General features: G+C 48.2%; 1 protein-coding gene across 5 annotated transcripts in view; it reads left to right on the forward strand.

Moving 5' to 3' along the window:
• LOC140395090 (phospholipid-transporting ATPase IC-like) overlaps positions 1 to 12,254 on the forward strand; it is a 131,589-nt gene that overhangs the window by 34,189 nt on the left and 85,146 nt on the right. For 4 of the 5 annotated variants that reach the window (XM_072482476.1, XM_072482479.1, XM_072482477.1 and 1 more), the window contains exons 7-10: positions 5,031 to 5,129; positions 10,582 to 10,643; positions 11,179 to 11,251; positions 11,338 to 11,408. In XM_072482476.1, the coding sequence (XP_072338577.1) occupies positions 5,031 to 5,129; positions 10,582 to 10,643; positions 11,179 to 11,251; positions 11,338 to 11,408 (305 nt within the window). The remainder of the gene's footprint in view (positions 1 to 5,030; positions 5,130 to 10,581; positions 10,644 to 11,178; positions 11,252 to 11,337; positions 11,409 to 12,254) is intronic. The other variant, XM_072482480.1, reaches the window with a different exon arrangement.

The raw sequence follows: 12,254 nt of genomic DNA on the forward strand, positions 1-12,254 counted from the left end.
TCGGAGGGCGGAGATCGAGTTAGTCCACACAGCAGCTATATTCTGTAAGGTAAGAGGGGATGGAGGCTAGGCCAGTTACATGCTCCTCCTGTAGGATGTGGGTGGTGAGGGGTACCACCGGTGTCCCCACTGACTATACCTGCGGGAAGTGCACCCAACTTCAGCACCTCAAAGACCATGTTAGGGAACTGGAGCTGAAGCTGGATGAACTTCGGATCATCCGGGCGGCAGAGGGGGTGATTGAGAAGAGTTACAGGGAGGTAACCACACCCAAGGTACAGGACAAGAATAGCTGGGTTACAGTCAGGGGGAAAAAAACAAACAGGCAGACAGTGCAGGGATCCCTCGTGGCCGTTCCCCTTCAAAACAAGTATACCGTTTTGGATGCTGTTGGGGGGGTGACCTACCGGGGGAAGGCCCTAGCGGCCAGGTCTCTGGCACGGAGTCTGGCTCTGGGGCTCAGAAGGGAAGGGGGGAGAATAGAAAAGCAATAGTTGTAGGAGATTCAATGGTTAGGGGAATAGATAGGAGATTCTGTGGTCGCGAGCGAGACTCCCGGAAGGTATGTTGCCTCCCGGGTGCCAGGGCCAGGGATGTCTCGGATCCTGTCTTCAGGATCCTTAAGGGGGAGGGTGAGCAGCCAGAAGTCGTGGTGCACATTGGTACCAACGACATAGGTAGGAAAAGGGGTGTGGAGGTAATAAATAAGTTTAGGGAGTTAGGCTGGAAGTTGAAAGCCAGGACAGACAGAGTTGTCATCTCTGGTTTGTTGCCGGTGCCACGTGATAGCGAGGCTAGGAATAGGGAGAGAGTGCAGTTGAACACGTGGCTGCAGGAATGGTGTAGGAGGGAGGGCTTCAGGTATTTGGATAATTGGAGCGCATTCCGGGGAAGGTGGGACCTGTACAAGCAGGACGGGTTGCATCTGAACCAGAGGGGCACCAATATCCTGGTAGGGAGGTTTGCTAGTACTCTTCGGGAGGGTTTAAACTAATTTGGCAGGGGAATGGGAACCGGATTTGTAGTCCAGCAACTAAGGTAGCCGATATTCAGGACGCCAAAGCATGTAATGAGGCAGTGGGGAAGGGAACACTGACAAAGGAGAGTATTTGCAGGCACGGAGATGGGTTGAAGTGTGTATACTTCAACGCAAGAAGCATCAGGAATAAGGTGGGTGAACTTAAGGCATGGATCGGTACTTGTGACTACGATGTGGTGGCCATCACGGAAACTTGGATAGAAGAGGGGCAGAAATGGTTGTTGGAGGTCCCTGGTTATAGATGTTTCAATAAGATTAGGGAGGGTGGTAAAAGAGGTGGGGGGGGGGTGGCATTATTAATTAGAGATAGTATAACAGCTGCAGAAAGGCAGTTCGAGGAGTATCAGCCTACTGAGGTAGTATGGGTTGAAGTCAGAAATAGGAAAGGAGCAGTCACCTTGTTAGGAGTTTTCTATAGGCCCCCCAATAGTAGCAGAGATGTGGAGGAACAGATTGGGAAACAGATTTTGGAAAGGTGCAGAAGTCATAGGGTAGTAGTCATGGGCGACTTTAACTTCCCAAATATTGAGTGGAAACTCTTTAGATCAAATAGTTTGGATGGGGTGGTGTTTGTGCAGTGTGTCCAGGAAGCTTTTCTAACACAGTATGTAGATTGTCCGACCAGAGGAGGGGCAATATTGGATTTAGTACTGGGTAATGAACCAGGGCAAGTGATAGATTTGTTAGTGGGGGAGCATTTTGGAGATAGTGACCACAATTCTGTGACTTTCACTTTAGTAATGGAGAGGGATAGGTACGTGCAACAGGGCAAGGTTTACAATTGGGGGAAGGGTAAATACGATGTTGTCAGACAAGAATTGAAGTGCATAAGTTGGGAACATAGGCTGGCAGGGAAGGACACAAGTGAAATGTGGAACTTGTTCAAGGAACAGGTACTACGTGTCCTTGATATGTATGTCCCTGTCAGGCAGGGCAGAGATGGTCGAGTGAGGGAACCATAGTTGACAAGAGAGGTTGAATGTCTTGTTAAGAGGAAAAAGGTGACTTATGTAAGGCTGAGGAAACAAGGTTCAGACAGGGCATTGGAGGGATACAAGATAGCCAGGAGGGAACTGAAGAAAGGGATTAGGAGAGCTAAGAGAGGGCATGAACAATCTTTGGCGGGTAGGATCAAGGAAAACCCCAAGGCCTTTTACACATATGTGAGAAATATGAGAATGACTAGAGCGAGTGTAGGTCCGATCAAGGACAGTAGCAGGAGATTGTGTATTGAGTCTGAAGAGATAGGAGAGGTCTTGAATGAGTACTTTTCTTCTGTATTTACAAATGAGAGGGGCGATATTGTTGGAGAGGACAGTGTGAAACAGATTGGTAAGCTCGAGGAAATACTTGTTAGGAAGGAAGATGTGTTGGGCATTTTGAAAAACTTGAGGATAGACAAGTCCCCCGGGCCTGACGGGATATATCCAAGGATTCTATGGGAAGCAAGAGATGAAATTGCAGAGCCGTTGGCAATGATCTTTTCGTCCTCACTGTCAACAGGGGTGGTACCAGGGGATTGGAGAGTGGCGAATGTCGTGCCCCTGTTCAAAAAAGGAACTAGGGATAACCCTGGGAATTACAGGCCAGTTAGTCTTACTTCGGTGGTAGGCAAAGTAATGGAAAGGGTACTGAAGGATAGGATTTCTGAGCATCTGGAAAGACACTGCTTGATTAGGGATAGTCAGCACGGATTTGTGAGGGGTAGGTCTTGCCTTACAAATCTTATTGAATTCTTTGAGGAGGTGACCAAGCATGTGGATGAAGGTAAAGCAGTGGATGTAGTGTACATGGATTTTAGTAAGGCATTCGATAAAGTTCCCCATGGTAGGCTTATGCAGAAAGTAAGGAGGCATGGGATAGTGGGAAATTTGGCCAGTTGGATAATAAACTGGCTAACCGATCGAAGTCAGAGAGTGGTGGTGGATGGCAAATATTCAGCCTGGATCCCAGTTACCAGTGGCGTACCGCAGGGATCAGTTCTGGGTCCTCTGCTGTTTGTGATTTTCATTAATGATGAGGGAGTTGAAGGGTGGGTCAGTAAATTTGCAGACGATACGAAGATTGGTGGAGTTGTGGATGGTAAGGAGGGCTGTTGTCGGCTGCAAAGAGACATAGATAGGATGCAGAGCTGGGCTGAGAAGTGGCAGATGGAGTTTAACCCTGAAAAGTGTGAGGTTGTCCATTTTGGAAGGACAAATATGAATGCGGAATATAGGGTTAACGGTAGAGTTCTTGACAATGTGGAGGAGCAGAGAGATCTTGGGGTCTATGTTCATCCATCTTTGAAAGTTGCCACTCAAGTGGATAGAGCTGTGAAGAAGGCCTATGGTGTGCTCGTGTTCATTAACAGAGGGATTGAATTTAAGAGCTGTGAGGTGATGATGCAGCTGTACAAAACTTTGGTAAGGCCACATTTGGAGTACTGTGTACAGTTCTGGTCGCCTCATTTTAGGAAGGATGTGGAAGCTCTGGGAAAGGTGCAAAGACGATTTACCAGGATGTTGCCTGGAATGGAGAGTAGGTCTTACGAGGAAAGGTTGAGGGTGCTAGGACTTTTCTCATTAGAGCGGAGAAGGATGAGGGGCGACTTGATAGAGGTTTATAAGATGATCAGGGGAATAGATAGAGTAGACAGTCAGAGACTTTTTCCCCGGGTGGAACACACCATTACAAGGGGACATAAATTTAAGGTGAAAGGTGGAAGATATAGGAGGGATATCAGAGGTCGGTTCTTTACCCAGAGAGTAGTGGGGGCATGGAATGCACTGCCTGTGGAAGTAGTTGAGTCGGAAACATTAGGGACCTTCAAGCAGCTATTGGATAGGTACATGGATTACGGTAAAATGACATAGTGTCGATTTATTTGTTCTTCAGGGCAGCACGGTAGCATTGTGGATAGCACAATTGCTTCACAGCTCCATGGTCCCAGGTTCAATTCCAGCTTGGGTCATTGTCTGTGCGGAGTCTGCACGTCCTCCCCGTGTCTGCGTGGGTTTCCTCCGGGTGCTCCGGTTTCCTCCCACAGTCCAAAGATGTGCGGGTTAGGTGAATTGGCCAATGATAAATTGCCCTTAATGTCCAAATTGTCCTTGGTGTTGGGTGGAGGTGTTGAGTTTGGGTATGGTGCTCTTTCCAAGAGTCGGTGCAGACTCAAAGGGCCGAATGGCCTCCTTCTGCACTGTAAATTCAATGATTATCTATGATTAATCTAGGACAAAGGTTCGGCACATCACCGTGGGCCGAAGGGCCTGTTCTGTGCTGTATTTTCTATGTTCTATGTTCGAAGCCCTCACCTTGGAATTCTCTCCAAAGGTTGCTCAAACTGAGATGGCCTCGACGACAGCCCACTTCACAGGGTTTCAATCTTGTCACCCGAGATTCTGAACCCGTGAGTTCCTGAGTTTGCGCCCAGCATCAATTCACAAACACAACTTCAACTCTTTGGCCGCACCAAGCAGGATACCACTCCTCCAAAGGAGTATCTTCACCCCGGTGGCCCACTTGCTTACCAAAGGGGAATTGTATTTTTCACTGAGGAATAGATGGAGAAATCAGTTTTTTTCTGCTGTACATCCTGTACAGCACGAGATATGTGGCGATAAAAATTAGAGTTATCTGTGAAGTTCGAGGGCAGGATTTCCCATCCCCCTCGTGGTATTCTGGTGGCAAAGGCGGCTCACTATTGGCTGGTCGCGGGATCTTCTGGCCCCAATACTGTCAACAGGGTTTCCCTGTTGTTCGCATTCTCCTCTGCCAGGGAACCTGTGGAGGGAGTGTGGTGGGGGGGGGGGGGGGGGTGAGCGGCCATCATTGGGAAAGGCCGGAAACCCCACCCTGAGAATTTTCGGTTCCTATCTCGGTGCTGCTCCATATAACTCCCGTTGGATGAGAGAGAAACTGGAACACAAAACCAAATAGTTTATTAAGGATCCGTTGCCAGATTTGGAAATACGTTCCTTCTCATGCGAATGTTTTTTCTATTGTTTAGGCTGTCCCTGCTATTGCTACTTTGCCTTGGTATACAACAATGATTCCTCTCACTTTTGTCCTGGGAATAACAGCAGTTAAGGATATCAGTGATGATATTGTGAGTACTTCTCCATTTGCTATGAGCTAACAATCATTATTTGCATCGGAAAAGCGCCGTGAATGTAGTAAAATGCCTTAAAGGCCTTCATGGGATCAGAATGCTGAGCCAAACGAGACATTAGGGCAGGTGTCAAAACGCTTGGCCAAACCTTGGGCGGGATTCTTCCAACGGGCAGCTAACTGTCGTTGCCGGAGTAAAAACGGGAGTGTATTACTCCGGCATCGCCGCCCGTTCAGGGACCCCATTCTGCGGCCCACAGGGGGCTAGGACGTAGCTGGAGTGGCCTCCGCCGCCCCAGCTGCTGAACCCGGCGCCATGGAGTCCGCGCATGCGCAGTTGAGCCGGCGCCAACTAGCGCATGTGCAGTGGCCTTCTTCCCTGCGGCGGCCCCGACGCCAAATGGCGCAGGGCTACAGGAGCCAGCAAGGAGGCCGGGGGCAGAGAGGCCGGCCCGCAATTGGTGCGTCCCAATCACGGGCCAGGCCATTACGGAGGCCCCTCCCCCCTAGGTTGGACCCCCCCCCACAGGCCGCACCCGGACCCTTCAACGCCGTGGTCCCGCCTGCTCAGAGGATGTTAGATGGCGGGATTCGGCTTTTTGTTGACGGCCGCTCGGCCCATCTGGCCCGGAGAATCGGTGCGCCGGCCCCAGCCGTTGAGTTGCCGCATACCCCGACCTGCGCCGCGCCGACCATGCCGGCGCGCCGATTCTCCGCATTGCGCCCTGGCGTCGGGGAGTTGGAGAAAGGTTTTTCACTTCATAGGCAACCATGCGGACTGAAGGATGACCAATCGCCGTATTTTGGGTTATATCAGGAGAAATATTTTCCACATCCCAATCTTGGTTCAGAGATAAGCTTCCTCAGTCGATGCTGCATTATTATAGCGCCATAAATAGCGCCATATATTAAGTTCCAATATATTATTATGTTTGTGTTAAATATAATAAATGATAAATCTATGATTTGGTCAGAAAGTTGAACCTTCAACATTCCCTTGGACGGAATTTAATTTCCTCTTCCAAGGCGAGTTTGGAGGTTGGGCGGATGTATTTACTTGGGTGTGAGGACGTCAGCTGGAGACTCCATCGCCTTCCCACCTCTGCCCCAATTACGTTTGAGGCAGGAAGGCTTGTGGAGAGCCTTCCCGTCCCTGGGGTCCCTGGTTGTAAGGCCCCTACCTAATGACCCTCAGCTTGCGACTTGCATCCCACCCCCATTCACAGTGGCCTGGGGCCCTCACTAATCCTGGGCTACTGTTGGGTGCATTGTTGGTAGTGACCAACTCTTTCCCCCCCCCCCCCCCGTGGCTCCGACGGCAATGAGGAGCTGCCCGCCAATTGTTTCCATTGCATGTGGTTTTGATGAGACCACATCTGGAATACTGTGTACACATTTGGTCTCCGTTTTCAAGTAAAGACAGCCCTCCATTGGAGGCAGTGGCTGGGATTCTCCGATCCCAGTTCACCCTGCCACCGTTGCCAGTGAGAACGGCGAATTTGACGCTCAGCCAAATCTCCATTCACTGGAGAATCCCGCCAGCGTGAATGGACTGAGAATTCCGGCCAGCACAGCGAAGGTTCACTAGATTAGTTCCTGCGAAGAGGAGGTTGTCCTATGATGAGAGGCTGAATAAATTGTGTCCATATTTCTTGGAGTTTATAAGAATGAGAGGGGATCTCATTGAAATGATCAAGGCTAGGGGTGCGGGGTTTGTTTGGGTAGCCAATTAAATATTGTTTCCCTGGCTGCAGAAGCTAGAACAAGGGGGGCGATTCTCTGAGCCCCGCGCCGGGCCGGAGAATCGGAGCAACCGCGCCACAACGCCCCGACGCCCCGACGCCAGTTCTCCGAGGTGCGGATAACCTGCGCCATTTGCGCCGGCGTGGTTGGTGCGGCGCCGGCCGCAGGCCGCTGGAATCGGTGGGGCCGCTGATTCTCCGGCCCACCTGGGCAGAGCGGATACGACAGAGTCCCGCCGGCGCAGTTCACTCCTGGTCGCTGCCGGCAGGAACTTCACGCGAATGGTCGGGGGGCGGCCTGGGGAGGGGGGCTCCATCCCCAGGGGGGGGCCTCCGATGGGGTCTGGCCCGCGACCGGGGCACACCGATCGGTGGGTCGGCCTCTTCCCCTCCCCTGGCCTACTTTCCTGCGCGGCCGGCCCCTGAAGCCCCACGCCATGTTGAGTCGCGGCCGGTGCGCGGAAGAAGCACCCCGCGTATGCGCAGGTTGGCGCAGCCCAACTGCGCATGCGTGGGTTGGCACTGCGCCCATTTGCCGCCGGGAAGGGGGGCTGGACTGGCGTGAACCGCTCCAGCGCTGTGCTGGCCCCCTGTGGGGGACAGAATCGGTCGTACCCGGGACCGGTTTGCGCCGTTGTGAAACGCGACGACGTTCACGACGGCGCGAACACTTGGGCTCCATTTGGGAGAATCGCCCCCAAGGTTTCTGGCTGAGGGCCTGATCATTTAGGCCTGAGGTGAGGAGAAATTACTTCATTCAAAAGGTTGTGTTTCTTCAGAATTCACCACCCCAGAGGGTAGAGGATGCACCATCACTAGACATACTTAAGGCTGAGATAGATAGATTTTAGCTCTCTCGGTGAATTGAGAGATATGGGAAGCAGGTGGGAAAATGGAGTTGGAAGACAAAGATTGGCCTTGATCATATTGAATGGCAAAGCAGGCTTGACCGGCAGTATGGTTTCCTCCTGCCCCTGGTTATATTCTTGTGCTGTCCAGATAAGGGCAGCTTAACAAAAAAGGCCTGGCCACTTTGGGCACCTTCCAGACTGGGCTGCTTTTCCCACTGGCTTGATTTGGCGGGAAAACCACAGTCATTTCCTTGCTCAGGCCCATGGGACCCTGATGACATATTGAAGCTAGATCTTATTTAAAGAAGGACCTGTGGTGGCGATATTTGGGGTTTCAGAGAAAGCCGGAGCTCACGGAGAGGTGGAAGGCCGATGCCGCGGCCTTCGCCTCTCTAATTACACGGCGGAGAATTTTACTGGAGTGGTGGTCCGGCATCGCCACCGGGGGTAACTGCTTGATTGGGTGATCTGTACGACTTCCTGTGGTTGGAGAAGATAAAATATGAGTTAAGGGGCTCTGCCGAGGGGTTTGCGAAAAGGTGAGGGTTGTCTGTGACGGTCTTTGAGGAGTTGTTCGTCGCGGGGGTGCTGGTGGTGGTGGTGGGGTGAAAAAGGGGGAAAAATCTGTACAGACTGTAGAGTTGATTGCTGGGAAGTATGTTTCTTGGGGGGGTGTTTATGTGTTGTAACCTGTTTTGATACATGTTTGTAATAAAATACGTTTAAAAAATAAAGAAGGACCCAACCGTCTTTTGTCGGGTGTCCTTGCTGCCTGTTACGCAGAATGGACAAAGAAATGTCTGTGTCTGACAACTATACTGCGCTTCATGAATAGTTGATGCCCGATCATTTCACAGTGTCTGAAATGAAAAATTTGCCTGTACCAGCAAAGATTTTGCAACTTCTTCAATAATACACTTTGGAGACTGCAGCATATCTTGAGCTTTACTCAAAATGCCTGAACACATTGTGAGCAGGTATATTTGTTCCATTTCTGACACTAGATGGCTTTATGTGCCATTTACACACAATTGGCTAACCTTATGGTTAGCCTCACCAAGGCTACAGGTTGCGATTAGCATCCTGAGTGTGTATCATTTAAAAAAAATAGATTTTCAGAATGGGGAGACATGATTCTGGAAAAGTAGGCATCACATTTAAGCAAACTGCTTTTTTTTTTACAGACAAATTAGGAACAAGAGGCTATGGCAGGGGTAGGCTATGGCAGGAGTTAGCTTGGCAAAAGTAGGCTTGGGCATCTGGCAAGACCCTTGAACTACTTACCCTTGAACTAAGTGGCTTGCTAGGCCATTTCAGTTGAGAGACTTGGAGTCACATGAAGACCTGACCAGACAGATTTCATTCTCAAAAGGAGCATTTCGTGAACCAGGTTTTTTTGACTGTTTTGTTATGCTCTTGATGTGGCATAAGCTGATTCCTTGATGTGAACTCTGACAAAGGAAGGTTCAGACTTGGGGATAGCTTTAACACGTTTATTAAACTATTAACAATTCTCCTACTTGGATTCGACGCTACTGTTAACCCTGCTATAGATACTCAGACTGATGAACCAGTCTGCTACAATCCACGTGGTGGGTGTAATGCTGAATCAACCCTGTGTCTGTACTCACCGAGTGTCTCCACTGGAAAGAGGAAGATCATGTGTGCAGTGTCCTTATATATGGGTTGGTGTAATGCCCCCCAGTGGTAGTGTCACTTCTGTGTGTATCATGAATGCCCATTGGTCGTGTCCTATCTTACTGACCTATTGGTTGACTGTCTGTGTGTCATGTCTCTGGTGTTCCCTCTAGTGTCTAGCTAGGTGTAGTGTATGTACATTAACCCTTTGTGCACTTACAGTGATGTATATCACCACAATGACAATCCATAATAGTTTCAGCTGAGTCTGATTCCTAAATTTTAGATTTATTAACTGAATTCCAATTCCATCAGCTGCCATGGTAGGATTATGGGATTTGAACCCATGTCCCCAGAGCATTAGCTGGGTGTCTGGATTACTAGTCCAACGACAATACCACAATGCTGCTTTTTGGCGATGTTTTCACAAAGGAGGAGGATGATGCTGAGGTCTGTACATTATTTTGGGCATACCACATTCTTGTAACCAACCTGCTAGAGAAAGAATATACTTGGACCACTCATCCCGTAGAACATTGGATTTTAAGTGCCTAAGGATGCCAATTGGACCATTGTGCCAGCGGATTACATTAACAGGAAAGAATTGTGATCCGAATGAAACCAGAGGTTTCTGTTGGCAGAGGGGTCCCTTTTCCAGAGATCAGTTAATTCCCAGTGGTTGGCAGTAACCCCACTCCACCCTAATTCATTGTGAGATCCCCTTTGGTCGTGCTTTGATTCATATTGAAATAATCTTCTGTGTTTGTTTTAGTTATGCCATATCAAATTTCATTCAGCACAATGAGATCTCTCCTAAATTTTCTCCTTTATTGATGGTAGAACTTGAGCTTCCCCATTGCTTATTTCCTTTAGGTGTGAGATCATTCTTGTTGCATTGTGTGAGGCACGTTAGCTTGTCACGGATAGCGTGCTGCCTACAAATACATTTGCAAACAGGATCTACAATTGCTGAAACACGTTAGGAGTGCACGAGGACCTTTGAGATAAATTAGACATGCTGTTTATTTAATCAATATGAATTATATTTGTAATTTGGCAGGTGTATGTGCGTCAATATTCTTTTCACAAACATACAACATTTTTGTTTGAACTTATTATTTATACTTTATTAAATTTGTAATGATTTTACTGTGTAAAGATAGATGCCACTGGCAAGAAGGGGTAGAATTGCTCACTCTTTTGGCTCTATGTTTGCCAGGCACGTCACAAGAGTGACAGAGAGATCAACAACAGACCATGTGACGTCCTTGTTGGGAAAAGGTAAGCAGTCAAAACAGCACAACGTCCACCATCACCTGACACAATATAGCGAGTAGCGAGAGCAAGCATTTAGCACAGCATTACATTCCGCAATGGCTACGGGTTAGCACTCTCAGCCCTGGATGTTGCAGTCCCTCGCTCGGGAATGGAGCACACAATCTAATACCACACTTCTGTATGGTACTCAGGGTGTATTGCGCTGTTTCAGATCAGCTCTTTGACCAAATTCCTGCGTGGCCCCTCGGATGAATATAAAAGACCCCGTGGCACCATTTGAAGGAAGCTCAGCGAGTTCTCCTGATGTTCAGGTCAACATTAATGCACCCGGCAGCATCACTAAATACAGGCTGTCTGGGAATTTATTCTGATTGCTGTTTGGGGGAGCAATACCGTATGAAACTTGGCTGCCAACTCTGCCTATATTGCAACAATGACTAATTCAGAAGTGGTTCCTTGGTGAGGAAGCATTTTGAGATGCCCCAAAGCCATGAAAGGTTCCATGAAAATGGAAATGCTTTACCCATTTCTTTTACAGCATTACAGTTGCAAAATGGAGAGAGCTCCAAGTCGGTGATGTGGTTTGCCTGAAGAAAGATGACTTTGTTCCGGTGAGTTATCTTTTAAAGATATCCATTCTTCAGAGTGATAATGCTCAAGTATCTCAAATGATATTCATATTTGTGGTTCTCCTTAGGCTGATCTCTTCTTGCTGTCTAGTTCGGAGCCAAATAGCCTGTGTTATGTTGAAACAGCTGAAATCGATGGGTAAGTTTGCTACATTTGCTGATTGTCATTCATGTTGGTTGGATTTTCCTGTTCTTGTTATGTTCAAAGATTATGGAACTCTGCTTCCTTTCCTGACAGTGATATTGCAACAGGGAATATTTACCAGTGTACAATTAAATCGCTAACGACATTAGGTCGGTTTCAGTTTCTTAACTACATTTGTCTCTGGTCAGTGGTGTGTCTGAAACATTCAGGGACCCATGCGTCACCATGTTTACAAGTCTTTAATTCAAGCAACTGAGAAGCCTGCTCGATATGAATAGCAGACTCTCTTCCCAAGGACACAGGTTACTTACCTAAACCACAGTGACATAGTCACATTTTGGATAGTAGAAGGCCATTGGCCCAGCTTGCCTATCTTTCCCAACCAGCCATCCCGTTTCCTTGCTGCACTTTGAGACAGTTAGCTCACAGTCCCATTTCCTCCTGACCTGCCCACCATTATTATCTGTTCAAACTTACTAATAATGTTCTTCCACTATTCTATTACCCTCTTACATTAAAAAAAATAGCTGTTACTATGGTGAATGTAGGGCATTTTTACATAGATTTTATTATACATATCTGTTGCAGTAATGTTATTAAAACATTGTGGTTTACTATGCAGCCAGGCAGTGTGTCTGCAAAAGGTGCAATTAAGATGTTGTAAAACTGGGGTAATTATTAATTTGAATGTTTACATGTTTACACAGAGATGCGAAATGGAACTTTGTAATGATTACTGGAGATTCCCTGGATATTGTGTTTAGATTACGGTCTGAGTGGGATACAGATTATGTAAATAATGGAAGGAGCCAGGTCTGTAGCAAGCAGTTTTGGCTGCAG

The sequence above is a fragment of the Scyliorhinus torazame genome, chromosome 18 (genome assembly GCF_047496885.1).
Source record: "Scyliorhinus torazame isolate Kashiwa2021f chromosome 18, sScyTor2.1, whole genome shotgun sequence".
Lineage (NCBI taxonomy): Eukaryota > Metazoa > Chordata > Chondrichthyes > Carcharhiniformes > Scyliorhinidae > Scyliorhinus > Scyliorhinus torazame.